Source organism: Sphaerodactylus townsendi, linkage group LG04 (assembly GCF_021028975.2).
Source record: "Sphaerodactylus townsendi isolate TG3544 linkage group LG04, MPM_Stown_v2.3, whole genome shotgun sequence".
Lineage (NCBI taxonomy): Eukaryota > Metazoa > Chordata > Lepidosauria > Squamata > Sphaerodactylidae > Sphaerodactylus > Sphaerodactylus townsendi.
Genome location: NC_059428.1, coordinates 3347105 through 3371055, shown reverse-complemented (window position 1 = coordinate 3371055; position 23951 = coordinate 3347105). Strand labels below are relative to the sequence as shown.

The window sequence follows — 23951 nt, the reverse complement described above, 5'->3', positions numbered from 1 at the left end:
GGTCTCTAGATGCATATACATTTCAGTATCCTTTTTTAATGGATAAACAAGGACAATGGCTGACATATGGCTATTTAAAGAGATCCATGCATGAAATAACTTCTTCCCAAACCACTCTCTGCATTTCAGGCTTTTTGCTCTATTGGGTTTCAGCTAAGTAGTATTTTATTGGTGCCGCAAGTTCTTTTTTGGGGGGAAGCAAGCCACTTGAAGGTCAGGCAAAACCTCGTTTCCTTAAAGGAGCAGATATAATATCTTCAGCTGTGAGGTTCTTGGCCTCCCGGGGCTATTGGAGCCGCTCTGTTGCTAGACAGAATGACAGGATGACTAGACAGAATGACAGGATGACTTCCATTGCGTGGGGAATTCAAAGTGGGGAATCCATCTGGGAGGTGGCGTGGCCAGTGGTGGGATCCAAAAATTTTAGTAACAGGTTCCCATGGTGGTGGGATTCATACTGTGGCGTAGCGCCAATGGGGCTGGGCAGGGCACGACGGGGGTGTGGCCGGGCATTCCGGGGGCAGGGCTGTGGCAAAGACGCAGCCGCTGCGCCGGTCCTTGGGCGGGAAACGAATGCACGCAGGCGCAGGCTGCCACACACGCCGGTGCACCTCCTGCTAGACTGCTTCCAGTTCTGCGCGCTACTGCTGAGAGGAGGGGCGTAACGAAGGCCAAAATCACGTGGCAAAATCACCCATGAGTCACCCCCTCTCGGCACACACCAATAATGAGTCACCTACTCTCGGGAACCTGCGAGAACCTTGCTGGATCCCACCTCTGCCTGGAAGCACCCTTCAAAAAAAAGGTGGATAAATAACGAATAAAGAGAAACAAAACACAAATTTAGCTTAAGCCGGATTTCAGCAGCCTCCCTCTCAGTCGGGAGGCTGAGATGACGGAAGCTCCGCATTAACATCTGATGTATTATTAACAGAATGGACTGAGCAGAAAACGGGCCTCGGTGGAAATGAAAATGTGCGCTCCCTTTCTAATGAAACGGCAAAAACAGAACCCCCAAAAATTCCCACCCGCGGAAAGCAAAACCCTCGGCGGGGAATGCATACATCGTTCGCTTTTAATCACGGGAGCCGCTGGAGCTAGAACAGTGATGGCGAACCTTTTTAAGACCGAGTGTCCAAATTGCAACCCAAACCCCAGTTATTTATTGCAAAGGGCCACCCCGGCCATTTAACCTGAATGCTGAGGTTTTAGTTTAGAAAAAAACAGTTGGCTCTCTCTTCCTCCGCCCCACCCGCTCGAGCAGGAGCCAGCCTGCTCTAGCCTCCAGCAAGTCCTGCATGCACCGCTCTGTGCCTCTCTAGCATCTCTGCCTCCTCTGCACCCCCCCCCCCAGGCAGAAGCCACCTGGAGCACAGGCACCAGGCCCACCAGCCAAGTCCTTCCTGCTCACCACAGTGCGTGCATGTCGTGCTCAGTGACCCAGGCCAGCCTATATGTCTGTGGGGGGGGGGGGGGTTGATTCTCCGCCCCCCACATGATGAACTCTGTGTGTGCGTGCCCACAGAGAGGGCTCCGAGTGCCACCTCTGGCACCCGTGCCATAGGTTCGCCATCACTGCGCTAGAAGGATGCTCCGCCCGCCCTCGAATCAAACCGCGGCTCGTATTTTAATAGACAATCTTTCGGCCCGGGAGGATCTCGGCGCGCAAAATTCTCGGCCCCTGCGCCAACGGCTCGGAACGAGACTGCCTGCCGGTCGGGCCTGTGTGAATCATTACTAGCATCGATCTATATAACCTAAGAACGTAAGAACGAGCCAGCTGGATCAGACCAGAGTCCATCTAGTCCAGCTCTCTGCTACTCGCAGGGGCCCACCAGGTGCCTTTGGGAGCTCACCTGCAGGAGGTGAAAGCAAGGGCCGCCTGCTGCTGCTGCTGCTGCTCCCGAGCACCTGGTCTGCTAAGGCATTTGCAACCTCAGATCAAGGAGGATCAAGATTGGGAGCCAGAGATCGACTTCTCCTCCATCAATCTGTCCAAGCCCCTTTTAAAGCTATCCAGGCGAGTGGCCATCACCCCCTCCTGTGGCAGCAGATTCCAAACACCAATCCCACGTTGCGTGAAGAAGTGTTTCCTTTTATTAGTCCTAATTCTTCCCCCCCAGCATTTTCAATGAACCTGATCAGCATCTTTTTTTCAGCAAACGCGGAAAGGTGGGGGAACTACATCCACACACAAGAAGCAGGCGGCGCAGACAAGGGGAAAAAACACCACGTTTTGGGACCCCGAAGGAGTGGATTATTTTCCTCCCGTGCAAACATTCCATCTTTGGCCTCCTTTTCATTATGAGCTTTTGTCAAAGTAACAAGCACTCGCCCCGCCCCTTTTTGGAAAGGTGTCTTCGCAAACGAGCCCGAGAAAGCTTTATTTTATTTAATATATTTGGGATCTGACATCAGAGACCCGTTCTGAGTAATTCAGCGCGTGAGGCAGTTGGGGTCGCTGAGAGAGTTTGCAGAGGTTCACTACAGAGGTGTATGGCCTATAGGACAGTGATGGTGAACCTTTTTGACACCGAGTGCCCAAATTGCAACCCAAACCCCAGTTATTTATCGCAAAGTGCCAACCCAGCAATTTAACCTGATTGCTGAGGTTTTAGTTTAGAAAAAAACGGTTGGCTCCCTCTTCCTCTGCCCCACCTGCTCAAGCAGGGGCCAGCCTACTCTAGCCTCCAGCAAGTCCTGCGTGCACTGCTCTGTGCCTCTCTAGCATCTCTGCCTCCTCTGCACCCTCCCCCCCTCGGGCAGAAGCCACCCGGAGCACAGGCACCAGGTCTGCCAGCAGAGTCCTCCCTGCTCACCACGGTGCGCACATGTCGTACTCAGTGGCCCAGGCCAGCCTAGATGTGTGTGTGGGGGTGGGGGTGATTTTCCGCCCCCACATGACGAACTCTGTGTGTGTGTGCCCACAGAGAGGGCTCCGAGTGCCACCTCTGACACCTGTGCCGTAGGTTCGCCATCACTGCTATAGGACATGGGGTCACCCATGTCCCTGGGCGCCCCCCCATGACAAAACAGCGTATGCCACAGCTACACGCCACCAACCCCCACCACCAGCCTCCGTGCAGGCCAACTTTTGCGCTGGGGATGGCCAGCCTGCAGAGAGGTGGGGGCGGGGCTTGATCCGAGCTCTCAAGCCAGAAGTAGCAAGTGACCAATGGGATTGGTCAAGCTCCACCCCTGCCTTTTAAACCAGAGATCAGAGATTTGGATGTTTCAAAATGCTACAAAGAACTTCAGGAAGAAAAATCTCCTGGAGGTTCTAGGAAAAGGTTCTTCGAGCCAGGCTGACCTGGTCAGTGGGTGGAGAAAGGGAATGAATAAAACTCCTGGGAGCCAGGAGGAAGATCTCCGCCTGCTGGGACTCTCAGGTGAAACAAGAGCTCTCATTTGAGCTCTGGAGGAGACAGCCATTTTGAGCACCTGCTGTCCTAGGCTTGGTGATCCAGAAAAGCCGAATCAAAGGAAAAACCCGAAAAAAGCCGTGTCGATTTCCCCCCATGTTTTTCGTTTACCAATTTTAAAAAACCCAGGTGTATTCAGCTTCTCGTTATTCGGCTTTTCCGGCTTTTTAAAATCTCCCTTTCCCCCGCCAGAAACAGCTGGCAGGGAGGGAGGGAGAGAGAGAGAGGTCTTCAAGTGGCACTGAGCGAGCTCAGCACTACAGGAAGGATTTGTCCCCCGCCTGTGCTTTTTAAGCCCTAGTGAGCTTAAGAAGCCCGGCAGGGCAAGAGCCAGCCAGATGCTGCATGCGGGGCTGGTGTAGATCAGTTTCCCAGGCAAGATCTATTAGACCGGTGGTTCCCAAACTTATTTGGCCTACCGCCCCCTTTCCAGAAAAAAATATTACTTAGCGCCCCCTGGAAATTAATTTTTTTTAAATTTTTAACAGCAATTAAACAGAAAGATATATGTATTAATGTTTCTACCTGTGGCCATCACCGCCCCCCTGGATCGCTGCAGCACCCACCAGGGGGCGGTGACGCCCACTTTGGGAATCACTGTATTAGACTGTTGGTGCTTCTCAAATCCAGCAGGGCCTTGGAAATTGCCAACGAGGGACTGATCCCATGTGCAGCGCTGGCCGACATCAGCCCTGCAAGCCGGCTCTATCCCCTGCCAGCGCGTGAGAAGCACTCGCAGGGGGGCAGTTCACACCCTCTCCGCCATTTCCTTGAGAACTCGGGGAAAGGATGGGGGTGGGAGGGGACAGAACTGAGAAATGTTGGGTTCGGGTTTTTTAATCCAAATGTTTTCAGCAACGGTCTTCAGTTTTCAGTACCATTTTCCAGTGACCCAAATGTTTTCGGTAACTGGTGGAAAAGACTCCCAGAGGAGATCAGAGTCCAGCGGGATTTTACAGAGTTTCACAGGGGACTGCAAAATGGAGCTGTTCCCTCACTCACTCCCCTCCCTTGCATGCCACCCCTCCCTCCCCTCCTCTCCCCCTCCATAGGGTGGGTGGGCCAGGGCCAGATGCTGGGTTCCCTTCCCTCCCCTCCCTTGCATGCCACACCCATTTTCGTTGAGGCTGATTTTTGACCACCAGTCTCCCTGGGGCTATAAGAACATAAGAACTAGCCTGCTGGATCAGACCAGAGTCCATCTAGTCCAGCATTCTGCTACTCACAGTGGCCCACCAGTGCCTTTGGGAGCTCACATGCAGGAGGCGAAAGCAATGGCCTTCTGCGGCTGCTGCTGCTCCTGAGCACCTGGTCTGCTAAGGCATTTGCAATCTCAGATCAAGGAGGATCAAGATTGGTAGCCATAGATCGACATCTCCTCCATAAATCTGTCCAAGCCCTTTTTAAAGCTATCCAGGTTAGTGGCCATCACCACCTCCTGTGGCAGCATATTCCAAACACCAATCACACGTTTCGTGAAGAAGTGTTTCCTTTTATTAGTCCTAATTCTTCCCCCCAGCATTTTCAATGAATGCCCCCTGGTTCTAGTATTGTGAGAAAGAGAGAAAAATTTCTCTCTGTCCACATTTTCTACCCCATGCATCATTTTATAGACTTCAATCATATCCCCCCTCAGACGTCTCCTCTCCAAACTAAAGAGCCCCAAACGCTGCAGCCTCTCCTCATAGGGAAGGTGCTCCAGTCCCTCAATCATCCTCGTTGCCCTTCTCTGCACTTTTTCTATCTCTTCAATATCCTTTTTGAGATGTGGCGACCAGCTATGTGGTTTCTTAGCCCATAGGTGGGCTTTCCTTTTCCCACTTGTTTTGATAGCTTTTAGTGTAGTCCGGTTTTACTAATTTCTGATTTTCTGGACTATTTCGGTTGTTTTACTTTATTATCCTGGGCACTGTTTCATTTTTAAACCATGGGTCTGGTCGAAACAGTTTATATGTATTGTGATTTTTGGTTGTACATCGCCCTGAGCCAGACATGGGGGGGCAATTAATAAATCTAATAAATAAATAATAAAAAAATAAGTAATAGCCGAATAAAACAGATGGATATTGGCTTTATTTGGCTTTTCCAAAAAATTCTGGGTTAAAAAAAACCCGAATCCAAAATTTAACAATACTTTTTACTAGCGCTCAAGCTTACGTAGTCCCAAGGAGTGGCAGAAAATTTCCAGGTAACGGAGAATCTTTAAAGATCTGCAGCATTCTAAGCTTAAGGGCCTGTCCTATATTCTAACAATTGATAAAGCACGTATAGAAAAGGGGACAGAGGAATTGCACCGCTCTCATTTCTTGTAATTCCCTTGCTCAATCTGGCGCTGTGCTAAAATCACGCTTATAGATATTTTCTTTTTAACTAATACTTTTAGAACACTCTGAATGCTGCTAGCACTTCTCTGTATCACAAGGACCTCCACCGTGTTGGACGAACTATTTGAAAAGGGGGGGGCACCAGGAGGGAGGGAGGCTGGCAGCTGGCAAGTAGCTATTCCTCTAGGGGACACACCAAGAAGTAAATCGTGCCCAGGAGTGGGGGTGTGGGAGACTGAGAGGGTAGGCCTCAGAGTTGGAAAGGAAGCGGGGCGGGGGGAGGGAGTCCCCTGGCCCTCCCCAGTGGGAAATTCCTATTATGGTCAGGTGGTGGCAGCAGTGAGTCAAAAGAGAGAGAGAGAGAGAGAGAGAGAGAGAGAGACTGCCGACAGACAGACACACTGCCGACAGACAGACAGACACACTGCCAACAGACACACTGCCGACAGACACACTGCCGACAGACACACTGCCGACAGACACACTGCCGACAGACAGACAGACACACTGCCGACAGACAGACAGACACACTGCCGACAGACACACTGCCGACAGACAGACAGACAGACAGACAGACAGACAGACAGACAGACAGACAGACAGACAGACAGACAGACAGACAGACAGACAGACAGACAGACAGACAGACAGTGAAGCCCCTTAGAGAAGATGGGAACAGAATACGGCCTTCAGGTACGCCAGTGTCCTCCCTTGGCTCCCTGCCCAAATCTCCAGGACTTGGAGTTGGCAACCGTATCCCGCTCCCTAGCATGGGCCGAAGAGGGACCCAGCAACCCTAGCTGCGAGTGAGCTCAGAGATATGATGATGTTCAGGAGCTCAAAGGCGGAGGGGCGGAAGGGATGACAGCATTCAGGACACCCCATCATCAGGACTGCAAAAGGGTCTCTGGGTTTCATACTATGGCCAGAGGGTGGATGGGCTTCTTTCAAGGAGTGTTTGGGGGAGGGAGGACATAGCTCACGGCAGCCACGCCCATTCCAAGAGAAGAATATTCCCCTATCACTGGCACCACTAAAACAAAGGCTTTGTAGAAACAGTGCAGCGAGCAAAATAAATACATCCAGAAGAAAGCCAGTGTGGGGTCGTGGTGAAGAGCAGGTGGATTCTAATCTGGAGAACTGGGTTTGATTCCCCGCTCCTCCACCTGAGTGGCAGAGGCTGATCTGGTGAACTGGATGTGTTTCCACTCTCCTACATTCCTGCTGGGTGACCTTGAGCTAGTCACAGTTCTTCGGAGCTCTCTCAGCCCCACCTGCCTCACAAGGGGTCTGTTGTGGGGAGAGGAAGGGGAAGGAGTTTGCAAGCCACAAGCCGGGCGCACTGCTGTGGCAACGTGGTCACACCAGCCCACCACTCCCAGGGAGGCTCCCAGGTGGCGACAGGAGTCTACGAGCACAAAAATGCCTCCCCGCTGCCGGAAACACCCCATTGGGCATAATGGACTTATGCCACCTCCGGGACTCTTTCCCCATATGTCCCTACTCAGTCTCTGCGTTCTGCAGAGGCAAATCTGCTGGTGGTCCCTGGTTCCTCAATGTTATGACTAGCCTCTACCTGGGCCAGGGCTTTTACTGCCCCCTGCCTGGTGGAATGCCCTCCCTCCGGCCATCAGGGTCCTGCAGGACCTTGGACAGTTCTACAGGGCCTGCAAAACAGAGTTGTTCCAGTGGGCTTTGGGGGGGTCTGGTCACTGATTGCCTCCCCCGCTACATTCCACGTTCCCTCACACTGGTTGCTTTGTGCCGTGCCGGTCCCCTCCCAGGGGAATAGGAGGTTTCTTTGGCTTGCCATTTGATGTTAGGTTCTTTTGTTTTGTTGAGGTTGTCTTTAATTAATTTAGTTTTAATTATTCGATTGCGAGTTATTTTTGTAAGTTTCATCTGCTGTACACTGCCCAGAGCCCCTTGGGGGTGGGTGGTATAACTAGTTCAATCAATCAATCAATCAATCAATCAATCAATCAATCAATCAATCAATCAATCAATCAATCAATCAATCAGTCTAAAGCCCTGGCCACCGGAGCAACAGAAGCAATGTCAAAATCAGTTCGCTCCTCCCCCGACCACGCTCCCAGACCACCCCCAATACATTGGGGGGGGGGCCACTGGGACACTGGCACGGCATCCAACACTCTGTCCCATTATCGGGAAGGGTTGCAGAGGCCACATGCAAACATATTCGCCCCTCTGCTGGGGCAAGTGCCTCGAAGAGAGCAAATTCACCAGCGGGGGCCCCGCACTGCTCCCGAAGGGATTCCCCCACATTTTGTACGGGGCCATTAGTTTGTATTTATTGGCAGTCCTAATGGGAGATTTTAAGTGGTGACTTTTTATGTGTCTTTTATCATTGTTGTTTCATCCACGCTGTTTTTGTCGTGTTGTGTTTTTCAGAATCATTTCATTTCTATTGTAGGCCACCTCAAGTTCTATAAGGGAGAAAGGCGGCTCATCAATATTTTAGATGAATAAACGCAGAAGCGAGGGGAGCAGATGACCGTTTTATACTTGGGCTTGCTGGCACTGCACAAGAAGTAATATTTCAGCTCTTAACAAGAACACACCTGACAAGAGGCTTTAATCTGTCCTGCTAAATATCCCATGGAACACTTTGTAAAAACTAATGAAGTGTTGATAATGGGAGATCTGGTTACGGCGCTGAGAGAACGGAATATCTGCTGAATAACACAGGAAGACACTGGCAACATGTGGCTGAAAACAACAAAGGACGAGACCGAGCAATTATATATATACTAGCGGGGCCTGGCCACGCGTTGCTGTGGCTTATTGTGGTGAAATGGGAAAGGAACAGTAGCAGCAAATCAATTGCAGAGGCCAACAGTACGTGCTCATGCAAACACGCAGCCTGATACTGTGCGATGTCAGTGATGTGTGTGCCCACATTCCTGGGGGGGGGAGGAATGGAAAGGCACCCCTCCCACACATCTAGGCTGGCTGGTCATGATCCTTTACCTGGGAGTAAGTTTGGTTGGTGGCAATGGGTGGCAATGGGTGTCGCTTCTGAGGAAACCCTCTGAGGGGTGTGCCGCAGCCATTCAAAGTATGTCACGGTTACTGTACTGAGCTTACTCCTGAGTAATGTGTGCCTGGTTTTCTTAACTGTAACTACAGTATTCAGGGAATCTAGGGTGCCTGGCCCCTCCCTCCCATCCCTTGCATGTCGCCCTTCACTCTCTTCCCTCCCTTCCCTTTCCCTCCGCTAGGGTGGGTGGGTCATATCAAGACGCTGGGCCCCCTGCCTCCCCTCCCTTGCATGCCACCCCTCACTTTCTTCCCTCTCTCACTTCTCTTCCCTTGCATGCCTCCCCCTCCGTCCCTTTCCTCTCCCTCCCTCTCTTCCCTTGCATGCCACCCCTCCCCCTCACTCACTCCCCTCTCCCTCGTGTGTATGTGTGTGTATGTGTTTCACTTCCACTCGAGTTACTGCCTATATACTGTTTCCACTGCTCATATTTGGCCGTCTGAGTGAACATTCTAAGCTGAACGAACATTCTAAGGGTGACAGTTACACACAGGCAGTTGCATGTCCTTCACCATGGAGCGCCAGGAAAAAGGCGTTTTACCTGGGCCAGGTGTGAAAATTCAGGTATGTGAACATCTAAAAACACTCTCACCTGGCTGACTATAGTGGCTGGGAATTTTCAGAGGAATTGGCCCAGCAGTTACTGAGTTATACTATCATCAACAAAAACACTGTTAGCTTTTTATATATATAGATTTATATTTGCATGTTTCCAAGCACGGCCAAAGCCGCGTCCCAAAGAAGAAAGAGCTCCGTTTACCTTGGGCATAGGCGGGGCTGGTAGTTGTATATATGTTTGGGTTGTAGGTCGGAGCAGCTGTGGGATATCCGGCGGGATAACCTGCAGAGAGAGAAGAACATGCTTTAATTGGCAGGAGATTCTTCGTGGGCCGCAGAACAGAAGCAAGAAGTTCCAGGATGCACCAGTTCCCCAAATAAATAATGAAAGCATTCACCCCCTTTCATGTTTTGTTGCTTCCTGTAGTTTCTGTTACACCTGGTGTGCAATATACTTTACGGTTTCATTTCTGGTCCGGTACACGTCGCGGGATGGAACTGTGCCCTGTTTTGCACTCACAACCACCAAACGAAGGAGTTAGGTTAAGCAGCCATGGTTACTTTGGGGCAGGACTGCAGTCCGAAACTGAGGGGGCTGATAGGGAAAAATTCAGTCTGTCTCCATGCAACATAGTCAGTTAATGATAAGCCAGAGTTGGTCATGTGATATGCCCCAAATCTACACCCACCCGCCCGCCCGCCCTTCCCCGCAGGGCTCAAGGCGGTGACCAACTTCACAGAGTGTACACGCTTCGCAGAGATACACCTCTGAAGATGCCAGCCACAGCTGCAGGTGAAATGTCAGGGACAAGATCCACCAGACCACGGCCACACAGCCCGGAAAACCCACCACAACCAGTTGAGTCCAGCCATGAAAGCCTTGGACCACAGGTGTCAAACTTGCAGCCCTCCAGATGTTGTGGACTACAGTTCCCATCATCCCCTGTCAGCATCCTGCTGGCAGGGGATGATGGGAACCGTAGTCCTTAACATCTGGAGGGCCGTGAGTTGGACACCTGTGCCTTAGACAATACAATAAGAAAACAATACAAATATCAACAATTGTAAAAACATAACCCACATCAAACAGCATGAAACTTTAAAATGATACAAGGTGAACAATAGATGGCCACACCCAACCCCTTATACGCCCCAGGGAGGCCACTAATATCATCATTAATTCAATTCAGACCCGGTTGGCCAGATGTGAAAGACTGGCGGAACAGCTCTGTTTTACAGGCCCCATGGAAACCATTCAAGTCCCGGAGGGCCCTGATCCCCCTGGGGAGCACGTTCCACCAGATATGAGCCAAGACAGTAAAGATCTTCAGGCATAATTTTTCCAGAGTCAGAGCCCTCGGACCTGACAAAGGGAGCGCTGACTTATACCCTGCAAATCTTGTGGGTGCAACTGGACCTGGGGTCTGCAACCTGCGGCTCTCCAGATGTTCATGGACTACAAATCCCATCAGCCCCTGCCAGCATGGCCAAGGGATGTAGAATTGGAAAGCCAAAAATTCCAGGTAGGGGACCTGAGGTCCTACAAGGTCAAAGGTCACATGGCATAGGGCCGTGGTGGCGAACCTTTGGCACTCCAGATGTTATGGACTACAAGTCCCATCAGCACCTGCCAGCATGGCCAATTGGTCATGCTGGCAGGGGCTGATGGGACTTGTAGTCCATAACATCTGGAGTGCCAAAGGTTCGCCACCACTGGCATAGGGTGAAATGTGTGAAGGAGAAATGTGTGGAGAAATGTGTGAAGGAGGAGAATTAGGCAAGATTGAGCGAAAAAGTTGACCAGATCCAACCTACCAATGGCACAAACAAGTGCTAGAACTCACCAGGCTCTGTATACATGTGTAGTGTTATTATAGGATATATTTTTTGGACTCAACACATCACAGACATATATGATGGATCATATCATAGATCTGATTTGTAATACGTTGATGGAACATAGACAAAAAGCCCCTAGCAACCTTAGACCAGGGGTTTGCCACCTCCAACCAACTGGCCATGCTGGCAGGGGCTGATGGGATTTGTAGTCCATGAACATCTGGAGAGCCGCAGGTGGCAGACCCCTGAACTGGACCAATATGGCTATCCTCTAAAACTCTGGGCAAAACCTCTGTCACAGGACAGCTGCCAGCGCGGATAGTACGCAAAGCTGCCGTAATGCTGAATCAGACCACCAGTTCGTCAAGGTGTGAATTGTCTACTCAGCCTGGAAGCAGATCTCCAGGTTCTCAGGCTGAGGTCTTCCACGTCACCTGCCACTCGATCCCTGCTGGAGATGCCGGGGATCGAACCTGGGACTTTCTGAAAGCAAAGTAGAAGCTCGTCCAGTGAGCCAAAGCCCATCCCCTGCTTGAGGAAGGTGGAGTTTGGGAGGGATGTGACGTCACTTCTGGTGAGACTCTAGGACATAGGTGTCAAACTTACGTGGCCTGCGACCCTCGTATCTTCGAGACCGCATCACCCCATATGTCCCTACATGGCCTCTTCGTTCAGTGGAGGCCAATTTACTGGTGGTCCCTGCCCCCTCGATGATGTGGCTGGCCTCCACATGGGCCAGGGGAACGCTTCGCAGACTCCTGGCCCGGCCCGCAATGGTGGAATGCTTTCCTCCCCACCACCAGCTGTATCCGAGACCCCTCGCCGAGGATCTTGGTGAATTCCGCCAGGAGCCTGTAGGCGTGAGCTTCTATTCGGCCGGGGCTTTGGAGGGACCGGCCGCTGATGGTGCCCCCCCACTTTTCCTTGGCTCTTATATCTGGGCCTTATACTATCCGATGAGACTCGCCGTTCCTCCCTTTGAGAAAGGATTTAATAATAGGCAGTCGGGCGCCACTTATATTTATAATTATCAGTTTTATAGTTAGTCTTCTGCTGCTTTTATAGGTTTTAACTAATTTATGATGGTTTTATGATTGTATTTTGTCACATGTTGTACACTGCCCAGAGCCCTTCGGGGATAGGGCGGTATAAAAGCCTAAAGTATATAAAATATAAACTTGCGGTCCTCCAGATGTTACGGACTACAGTTCCCATCACCCCCTGCAAACATCATGCTGGCAGGGGATGATGGGAACTGTAGTCCATACTATCCGGAGGGCCGCGAGTTTGACACCTATGCTCTAGGAATATCCCCTAATCCGGGGGTGTCAAACTCTTGGCCCTCCAGATGTGCACGAACGACAGTTCCCATCAGTCCCTCCCAACATGAGAATTGGCTATACTGGCAAGGGCTGATGGGAATTGTAGTTCATGAACATCTGGAGGGCCGCAAGTTTGACACCTGTGCCCTAATCCATTCGCGTAGATATAATGGGGACATCTGGGGACAAAAAGCCCAGGCTCCCCCTGGTGAAAATCACCTCATAAGAACATAAGAACATAAGAACAAGCCAGCTGGATCAGACCAGAGTCCATCTAGTCCAGCTCTCTGCTGCTTGCAGTGGCCCACCAGGTGCCTTTGGGAGCTCACATGTAGGATGTGAACGCAATGGCCTTCTGCGGCTGCTGCTGCTCCTGAGCACCTGGTCTGCTAAGGCATTTGCAATCTCAGATCAAGAGGATCAAGATTGGTAGCCATAAATCGACTTCTCCTCCATCAATCTGTCCAAGCCCCTTTTAAAGCTATCCAGGTGAGTGGCCATCACCACCTCCTGTGGCAGCATATTCCAAACACCAATCCCACGTTGCGTGAAGAAGTGTTTCCTTTTATTAGTCCTAATTCTTCCCCCCAGCATTTTCAATGAATGCCCCCTGGTTCTAGTATTGTGAGAAAGAGAGAAAAATTTCTCTCTGTCCACATTTTCTGCCCCATGCATCATTTTATAGACTTCAATCATATCCCCCCTCAGCCGCCTCCTCTCCAAATGAAAGAGTCCCAAATGCTGCAGCCTCTCCTCATAGGGAAGGTGCTCCAGTCCCTCAATCATCCTTGTTGCCTTTCTCTGCACTTTTTCTGTCTCCTCAATATCCTTTTTGAGATGCGGCGACCAGAACTGGACACAGTACTCCAAGTGCGGTCGCATCACGGCTTTATATAAGGGCATGACAATCTTTGCAGTTTTATTCTCCATTCCTTTTCTAATGATCCCCAGCATAGAGTTTGCCTTTTTCACAGCTGCCATGCATTGAGTTGACATTCCCATGGAACTATCCACTAAGACGCCTAAATCCCTTTCCTGGTCTGTGACTGATAGCACTGACCCCTGTAGCGTGTATGTGAAGTTTGGATTTTTTGCCCCTATGTGCATCACTTTACATTTAGCTACATTGAACTGCATTTGCCATTTCTGAGCCCACTCACCTAATTTATCAAGGTCCGCTTGGAGCTCTTCGCAATTCTTTGTGGTTCTCACCACCTCCCACACTTCTGATAAGTGGGTGCAGGGGGGGCGTAGCTACAACAGGCCGCAGGGAGGGGATGCATAGATACCACAGGGCACGGGGGCGGGAAGGGTGTGTGTAGCTACCACGGGGTGCGGGGAGGGGCACGGGGCCCCATTTTGCCCCACTGCGCCTCTGCCCTAATCTTTATAGACAAGATCATAGACCAGGGGTGGGCAATTATTTTTTCCATGGGGCTGCAGAAGAAACAGAAAATATTGTGGAGGGCCGGGCCAAAAGGCTGAACTCAATTCTGCATAACGGGCTGATAAGTGACAGACAGGTGCACAGATCAACTCGGAATCAGTGGCAACAGTTCTGCACACAACACTACTTGGCACAAAGAATCACAGGCTTAACCTACCTGCATAGTTGTCCACTGTGACAATCAAGCAAGTGGGGAGACTTAAGTCCCTTGACCTACTTGTTTCATCGACTGGTGCTTTTGAAAGCCCCGCAGAAGCCGGTTGCCTTGGTTGCCGGCTTCTGCGGGGCTTTCAAAGGCGCCTCGCTCCCCAGCAAGGCAGGGGGGCCAGTCAGGGTCATCCGGCGGGCTGGATGTGGCCCGCGGGCCGTATAATGCCCAGGTCTATCATAGACTATAGATTAGAGACACAAGGAAACTGGCAGAGTGCTATTATGGACACCATTTTTCCGCTCCCTCCATTCCTGTTTCTCGAGGGTACGGCATTGGGGTGAGCAATGGGTTTACCAACCACCAGAGGGCAAACAGCAACTCTACATAAGAAGATATACACCACCAAGAATCACTCAAGCCCCCTGCATAGAAAGTCTAGCATTCAGGATGTGAGTGAGCCGGCCCTACACTGTCTAGCAGCCTAGACACCAAATAATTCCGGAAACCGACCACCCGGACTTCACAAGAGTAGGGCCGGTTCTCTCGACAGCCTACGGACCGTGGCTCCGCCTTCCTCTCCGAATGCACAAAGACTTCTCTCGGAAGTGAATGAGAGTCATCCATTTCAACCGCCGTCGCTGCTGCGCCGGAATAAATAACTATTTGTCCCAACCTCCCGTTTTCGTCACTGCGACATTCCGCTGCTAAATCAGGTTAATTAAAAAGGGTAACGGTTCACCCCGGAGAGGCCGAAGATTCGCTAAAGGCACGCGGAGGCCCACGCTGAGGAGGAGGTTGTCGTATACAGGGTTCTGGCAAACATCTTCCGGCACGTTATTTATAGAAACGGCCATGGCACGCAAAATGCGAACGAGGACTGGGCTAAGTCAAAGGAAGGGGGCTATTTGCACTTTCTTTTGGAAACTGGGGAGGGAGGGGGAGAACCGGACACACAGGTATGTTTGCCTGCTCAAAATCCACTGTCAGGATGTCGGTGCACTGTTTGTTTAGCAGGTATCACACCTCTTTTGTGGCTTCTAACCGTTGTGATTGAAGTCTATAAAATTACGCATGGGGTAGAAAAGGTTGACAGAGAGAAACTGTTCTCTCTTTCTCTCGATACTAGAACCGGGGGGCATGCATTGAAAATGCTGGGGGGAAGAATTAGGACTAATAAAAGGAAACACTTCTTCACGCAACGTGGGATTGGTGTTTGGAATATGCTGCCACAGGAGGTGGTGATGGCCACTCACCTGGATAGCTTTAAAAGGGGCTTGGATAGATTTATGGAGGAGAAGTCGATCTGTGGCTACCAATCTTGATCCTCCTTGATCTCAGATTGCAAATGCCTTAGCAATAGAGAGTTCTCTACCCTAATCACCGCTGCCAAGAAAACGTGCTCCCCCCTGTATTTTTCTCTCCCATTTGAACGGGGCCACTTGGCACACTACCTGTAAAATAGATCCTGTTCAAAGGAGAGCCATAGTGCTCGTCAGGTTTAATGTTATGCCTTCTGCCTTGTTACATGGCAGATTTAATAAGCAAGAAAAGGCTAAAAGATTGTGCCCATGTAACGATGACTCAGTTGAATCTCTGGCCCACCAATTACTACACTGTCTCAGATTCAAGGAAATCTGATCCAAGTATGTGAATCTCACTCCTTTACATTTACCCGATCTCCCCGATTTATTTAGATTACACTACTTGTTGGACAACCCTGATCCTTCTCTCTGTATGATAGTGGCAGACTTTCTCCTGGAAATTACTAAATGCCAGTAGATTTCCTTCGTCCTAACATGCATATCCTGTATTGTATATGCTTTTTAATCTGTTTTTGTTATTGTTGTACTGCTGTCTATGCCAATAAAGGCTTGCTTCTGCAAATGCCTTAGCAGACCAGATGCTTGGGAGCAGGAGCAGCAGCAGAAGGTCATTGCTTTCACATCCTGCACGTGAGCTCCCAAAGGCACCTGGTGGGCCACTGCGAGTAGCAGAGAGCTGGACTTGATGGACTCTGGTCTGATCCAGCTGGCTTGTTCTTATGTTCTTATGCAATCGAGCCAGCAAGGTGTAGTGGTTAAGACAATGGTGGCGAACCTATGGCACGTGTGCCAGAGGTGGCGCTCAGAGCCCTCTCTGTGGGCGCGCGAGCATGCGGCGGGTGCACGCAGATCTGCTGGAGGCTGGAGCAGGCTGACTGCTGATCAAACAAAACGTGTTCTTTTTCAAACACCGGGGAAACGCTCAGACCCATGTTTTTTTGCCAATCGCCTGGGCAGCTCAAGCCTAGGGTGGAGGCACCGAGATGCATTTAGGGTTTTTTTTTAAAGCACACCAAGGTCTTTGCTAGAACTGCTTTTATTTTTCTGTTCCTGTTGAATTTTTGTGGGAAGTCAAGATCTTTTACCTGGGAGTAAGCTCGGTTGCTGGCAATGGGGCTTGCTTCTGAGTAAACCCTCCTAGGGTCGTGAGTCGCCCATTTGAAGCGCTGCACGGTTGCTTCACCAAGCTTACTCCCAAGTAACACGCGCCTCGGAGCCAACCGTTTTTTCTGAACTAAAACCTCAGTATTCAGGTTAAATTGCTGTATTGGCGCTTTGGGATAAATAAGTGGGTTTCGCGTTGCAATTTGTGCACTCGGTCTCAAAAAGGTTTGCTGTCACTGGGTCAAGAGCAGGTGGATTCTAATCTGGAGAAATGGGTTTGATTCCCCACTCCTCCACCTGAGTGGCAGAGGCTGATCTGGTGAAACAGATGTGTTTCTGCACTCCTACAGCCCTGCTGGGTGACCTTGGGGTAGTCATAGTTCTCTCCATACTCTCTCAGCCCCACCTGCCTCACAAGGTGTCTGTTGTGGGTAGAGGAAGGGGGAGGAGCTTGTAAGCCACCTTGAGTCTCCTCACAGGACAGGAAGGGAAAGGAAAGGAATTATTTTTGTAAGGTATACCCATATCAACACCATTTTCCTTCCTTTAGTCCCTTATGGCAGCTATCCCTTAGAGCCGTGGTGGTGAACCTTTGGCATTCCAGATGTTATGGACTACAATTACCATCAGCCCCTGCCAGCATGGCCAATTGGAGAACTTGTAGCAAAACATGGCCAATTGGCCATGCTGGCAGGGGCTGATGGGAATTGTAGTCCATAACATCTGGAGTGCCAAAGGTTCGCCACCACTGCCTTAGAAAGGAACTGGGTGACTTTTTCAGGTTTCTAAAAAAAACTAATAATAGCTATAGCGTTATAAAATAACGGACAGTTGCAATAATATACTAGCTCTCAGATATTTTTTAAGCATCTAGCCCTTTTCGTTGCAGAGTTACAAAGGTAAAGGTAATGGGTGTGCATTCACGGAGCGACATGGAGAATGGATAGCAATACACCTAACCTGGGTTACCTCTCTAAACATATGGTGGGGCCTCATTTGGAATACTGGGTGCAGTTCTAGTTGCCTATGGATTTGATTCCCCACTCCTCCACTTGAGTAGCAGAGGCTTATCTGGGGAACCAGATGTGTTTCCGCACTGCTACATTCCTGTTGGGTGACCTTGAGCTAGTCACTCTCAGAACTCTCTCAGCCCCACCTGCCTCCCAAGGGGTCTGTTGTGGGGAGGGGAAGGGAAAGGAGCTTATAAGCCACCTTGAGTCTCCTTACAGGAGAGAAAGATGAGGTATAAATTCAAACAACAACAACAACAATAACAATTCCTCCCCTTCCTCCCCCCCCACAGTGGACATCGGTGAGGTAGGTGGGACTGAGAGAATTCTGAGAGAACTGTGACTAGCCCAAGGTCATCCACCAGTGGAGGACTGGCGAAACTAATCCAGTTTACCAGCCAAAAGCCCACTGCTCGTGTGGAGAAGGGGGGAATCAAACCTGGCCCTGTAGATTAGAGTCCGCCGCTGAACCATTACACCATGCTGGGTCTCACCAATGCAAAGGAGAAGAGAAGCAGTACAACTTGGTAAGAGTCGGGCCGTTCTCCTCTGCCCCCCCGCCCCTCCATTGCTGACAGCTCAACTATAAAATAACAGCCTGTTCTACTGAAAATGTCACGCAAGTGCTATTCGGCATGACAGTATGCCATACGGGCTGGCGGTGGGAGACGGCACACAGTCCCGGGAGATGGAAGTCGCTGCCAACCCGGCTGGGGAGACGTGGCCATTTCCTTTGCTTGCCGGAAGAATCCCAGACAAAACCGACAATTATAAAACACCACCTCTGAACGAGGAGGGCAAAATGGTACAGGAAGGTTTAGAACCCTTAACCTTTCGATGCTTACTTTCAGCCCCGTAATTAACTCCGAACGGTCCATATGCTGTTTTGGAATGGTTTCTGGACCAACACCAGCGAGGCAAATTGCTCTCCAACCCATTTGCTTCTGACGAGCGCAAAAGCCGACGGAGCGTGCCCAGAATATTAGGAAAAACCAGTTTCAGAGTGTAAAAAAAGCTTAATGCTTCTCTCTCGGGTCCTCGGGCCAGATTCGAAACGATGCTTCGGGGAGAGGGGGAATTCGCAACATCTCAGCTGGCAAAGCTGCACAGCTGTGCCTGGAAAAGAATCTATCGCGAATAATGTCCAATTTCACGGGCTGGGAAAGCGGGAAGGTCTCGTTCAAAGGGAGGAGAGAAGTCGTTCCGGCTGACAACAGGTGGCGTGCCGGAGACGCAACTTGTCGCATTAGGAGAGCAGCGGATGCCGCCCCCGCCAGTATTAAAATGCCAACTTAAGTGACATCAGGATTTGTGCTTGAAAGCGTTAATTTAAAAAACAACAACATTAAAAGATGTGAATTGTTATGCAGACAGAAAAACAAGGGGCCTAGCCACTAGAACACACACACCAGCATCCCTGGTAGATCATACCCATGATACATTTAGTCCATAAGAACATAAGAAAGAGCCTGCTGGATCAGACCAGAGTCCATCTAGTCCAGCACTCTGCTACTCGCAGTGGCCCACCAGGTGCCTTTGGGAGCTCACATGCAGGGTGTGAAAGCAATGGCTTTAAGAACATAAGAAAGAGCCTGCTGGATCAGACCAGAGTCCATCTAGTCCAGCACTCTGTGACTCGCAGTGGCCCACCAGGTGCCTTTGGGAGCTCACATGCAGGGTGTGAAAGCAATGGCTTTAAGAACATAAGAAAGAGCCTGCTGGATCAGACCAAGAGTCCATCTAGTCCAGCACTCTGCTACTCGCAGTGGCCCACCAGGTGCCTTTGGGGAGCTCACATGCACGGGGTGTGAAAGCAATGGCTTTAAGAACATAAGAAAGAGCCTGCTGGATCAGACCAGAGTCCATCTAATTCCGGCACTCTGTGACTGCCAGTGGCCCACCAGGTGCCTTTGGGGAGCTCACATGCAGGGTGTGTGAAAACAATGAGCTAGAGCATAAGAAAGAGCCTGCTGGATCAGACCAGAGTCCATCTAGTCCAGCACTCTGCTACTCGCAGTGGCCCACCAGGTGCCTTTGGGAGCTCACATGCAGGGTGTGAAAGCAATAGCCTTCTGCTGCTGCTGCTCCTGAGCACCTGGTCTGCTAAGTATTCTTTTTCCCATAGTGGCCATCCGTAATTCCGTTTTCTATCTTACAGTTTCTGAGATAATTTATTGGTATTTATTTTGTTTAATGTATACTGTTGTGTTATGTTGTTCGACGCATTGAGCCCGTCAGGGATGGGCGGGGTATAAACCGAAGAATAAAATCATAAACAGACAAACAAGGCAAAGAGGACAAAGACGCAACACGCGTTTGGGCCTGTAAAGCGCCCCCCAGAAATGACCACATTGAGGAAAACTAACCGTGGGTTCCGTGAAAAAGTCACTGGGAAAACTCAGCAAAAATGCCGCACCGAAATATACGCGACGCACACAACAGCCATTCCTTCCCTAGGGACTGCCGCGGTACAATTTCCGGTTGAAATGCGTCTTCTCTTTTATTCTACTTGACGCAGCTTCTTAAAAGCCTGGGTATAGTAATTCACTCTGCCCGGATTGTTTACAACTGTATCGGCATATGGACAGATTTATATCCTTCAGCGGTCCCGTAAGCGTGAACGGGAGAACAGCAGTATGGCTCCACGAAATATTCCGGAGCCCAGGGATGGCCGAGGTTGCCGGGCTAACCTCTTCTGCCGCAGAGCAAATATCAGAAGAAATAAAAGAAGAATTACGGCTCGCATAATTAGGCAATCTGTAATATGGTTTCTCTGGGGGGGGGGTGAGGACAAGAGGCTGTGAGGTATAAAAGAAAAATTATGGCCACACGCAGGCTAGATCATTAATGCATAAATCTTCATCGAGGCACAGGTTTTAAGGCAGCAGAAGTTGTAATGAAACGGACTTCTACGATTAAGATCTCTCTCTCTCTCTCTCAGCAGTGGCGTAGGAGGTTAAGAGCTCGTGTATCTAATCTGGAGGAACCGGGTTTGATTCCCAGCTCTGCCGCCTGAGCTGTGGAGGCTTATCTGGGGAATTCAGATTAGCCTGGGCACTCCCACACACGCCAGCTGGGTGACCTTGGGCTAGTCACAGTTCTTCGGAGATCTCTCAGCCCCGCCCACCTCACAGGGTGTTTGTTGTGAGGGGGGAAGGGCAAGGAGATTGTCAGCCCCTTTGAGTCTCCTGCAGGAGAGAAAGGGGGGATATAAATCCAAACAACAACAACAACAACAACAACAACAACTACTACTACTACTACTACTACCACTACTACTACTACTACTTCTTCTTCTTCTCCTCCTCCTCCTCCTCCTCCTCCTCCTCCTCCTCCTCCTCTTAACCATTCCTTTAAACTTCTGCATTTCTTTTTAGATGGCAGCAGAGGCGGATCTAGGGAAAATGTAGCCCAGTGCAAAATCTGAGTCCATACCCCCCACCCCGGTATGGGCGGTCACCCTCCCCCACCACATCCAAACAACTTTTTTTGCACCAGGTCTTGAAGTCAGTGTATGGACCTGGGGGGAAGGAAGGGGGTGGTGGTGATTTTGCACCCCCACATGATTAAATGGTTGCAACCTGGGTACATTTGACCCCATTTGTCCCCCTGAGTGGTACACCTCCGATGGCAGGCATTCACAGGACCACAAACAACCCGTGGATCAAAAATCAAGTCCCGCATGTTCAATTTCACCGGGCTTTTGGAGGGGCTGGCCGTGGTCCTACTGCCCCCCACCGAATCTGAGGCTGCCTGTCTCCATCTTTTTATTTTGGTTGGGTCTGAACCACTGATAACATCGCAGGCCCTACCTATCTCCTCCCTTCCTTGGCCTTGGTTCGGGCACCTGTTTTAAACAATTTTGTTTTAAAATACTGCTGTTTTAATTTATTGCTGTATAGGTTTTAAGGGATTTAAGTTTTATGTTGTTGATTTGCTGTTCGTTAGAACAGCCATGTTGTGAGCCGCCTCAAGCCCTTCAGGGATGAGGCGGCCTATAAGTTTAATAAATGAATGAATGAATGAATGAATGAATGAATGAATGAATGAATGAATGAATGAATGAATGAATGAATGAATGAATGAATGAAGTTAGAACCTGAATTCTGTAAATCAGCTGAATTCTTGCAACACTGAAGTGACCTAGCCTAATATCCAAACTTGCAAGTAGTTAAAGCAGTCCTAAATTGCAATCTTAAAAATTGGGTTTTCAAAAAATTATGTATTTTATTAATGTTGTAAGGCACTTTAACAGCCAATCTGAGGAGGGGGGGATCCCCCCTCGGGAGCCAGCACGCCCTCGCGCCGGCCTGGGTACCCACCCAGGCGGCACAAGGGGCAACTTACCTGGCTGACCAGGTGCCACGCAGCTCCACAGCACCTGATCTGGAGACCAACGCTCATCCTCAGGCCCACCGGTGCAAAAAGCTGCACCAGCTTGGCCAAGAGAATTCCAGGAGCAGGCCGGGGAAGGGTGGAGCCAACCTTAAAGCCGGTGTAGTGTAGTGGTTAAGAGCAGGTGGATTCCAATCTGGAAAAGCGGTTTGATTCCCCATGCTGAGCCTTATAGATTGGGAATAGAGAACAACGCCTTTCCCTGATGTTGCCTCCTGTCCCTAGCATTCACCGATAGACTGCCTCTAAATGTGGAAGTTCCTGTAGTTGCTATTAAGATGGCGTTCCCATTGGCGACGTGCCGCAGAAAATCTTGGCAATGGTGCAGTGGTGGGATCCAAACATTTTAGTAACAGGTTCCCATGGTGGTGGGATTCAAACTGTGGCGTAGAGCCAATGGGGCTGGGCGGGGCACAATGGGGGTGTGGCCAGGCATTCTGGGGCGGGGCATTCCTGGGCGGGGCTGTGGCAAGGACGCAGCCGCTGTGCCGGTCCTTGGGCGGGAAACGAATGCACGCAGGCGCAGGCTGCCACGCATGCCGGTGCACCTCCTGCTAGACTGCTTCAAGTTCTGCGCGCTACTGCTGAGAGGAGGGGTGTAACTAAGGCAAAAATCACGTGGCAAAATCACCAATTAGTAACCCCCTCTCGGCACACACAAATAAGTAGTAACCTACTCTCGGGAACCTGTGAGAACCTGCTGGATCCCATCTCTGCAATGGTGGAGGGAGTGAATGAGTTCAGGATCTCAAAAGCACACTTTAGTGAGCTGCAGTGGCTGACCCCTACCCCAGATACACGTTTAGGAGTTCCCCACCCTCCTGCCTCTCCGCCACAGACGACATTCAATATGCAGTGGCTCGAATTCATTTCTTCCTCTCCCGCGTCCCTCTACCCTTCTGAGTTCCTGCGCGCCAGGCTTAATTGCTTTTCTAACCTCTCCGGTATAATCTCCTTCCCCTTGTTGTTGCGGGGATTACGGCCGAACAAAAAGTAAAGCTACATTTTATTAATATGGAAATCAGAAATCAACTCTCACATGAAATTGGGGAGGGGAGGGGCTGTCCCTGCCCTGCTCGCTCGCTCACTCGCTCTCCGCCTCTGGAAGATTATAAACCGAGGGAGTAATAAAAGGTGGCTTGAAGCCAATAAGCTTTGTAAGATGCGTCTGAAATTATGTTGTGAATGTAAAGGTGGGAATGAAGAAAATGTCTGACCTGAGCTGGCTGTCTTGGCGGAAGAGGCAAGAAGAAGAAGAAGAAGAAGAAGAAGAAGAAGAAGAAGAAGAAGAAGAAGAAGAAGAAGAAGAAGAAGAAGAAGAAGAAGAAGAAGAAGAAGAAGAAGAAGAAGAGGAAGAAGAAGAAGAGGAAGAAGAGGAAAAAGAGGAAGAAGAGGAAGAGGAAGAAGAAGAAGAAGAAGAAGAAGAAGAGGAAGAGGAAGAAGAAGAGGAAGAGGAAGAAGAAGAGGAAGAAGAAGAGGAAGAAGAGGAAAAAGAGGAAGAAGAGGAAGAGGAAGAAGAAGAGGAAGAGGAAGAAGAAGAGGAAGAAGAAGAGGAAGAAGAAGAGGAGGAGGAGGAGGAAGTGGTAGTGGTAGTGGTAGTGGTAGTGGTAGTGGTAGTAGTAGTAGTAGTAGTAGTAGTAGTAGTAGTAGTAGTAGTAGTAGTAGTAGTAGTAGTAGTAGTAGTAGTAGTAGTAGGCTGGGCTCATAAATAAATAATAATAGATAGGTAAAGAATATACATTTAAAATGATGAAAACAGTAGCTTGTGCTGGTTTCCACTTAAACCTCAGGGCTCAAATAGACAAAAGGTTGGGAAGAATTCCGATTTTAAAAGCTCTAAGATTATTGATTCGGGGATCAACACACCTTAAGGGGGGATTTCAATACCATCCGACCTAAATGCTCTGGTCATCCTGGCACCAAAACACGGGAACTTCCCTCCAGATTTGTCTGTCTTCCTCTATCAGTGTCTTTCACCAGTAGGAGAAAACTTTGT

General features: G+C 50.0%; 1 protein-coding gene across 4 annotated transcripts in view; it reads right to left on the bottom strand.

Moving 5' to 3' along the window:
* FAM168A (family with sequence similarity 168 member A) overlaps positions 1 to 23951 on the bottom strand; it is a 163465-nt gene that overhangs the window by 25699 nt on the left and 113815 nt on the right. For all 4 annotated transcript variants that reach the window (XM_048492464.1, XM_048492467.1, XM_048492465.1 and 1 more), the window contains exon 4: positions 9568 to 9648. In XM_048492464.1, the coding sequence (XP_048348421.1) occupies positions 9568 to 9648 (81 nt within the window). The remainder of the gene's footprint in view (positions 1 to 9567; positions 9649 to 23951) is intronic.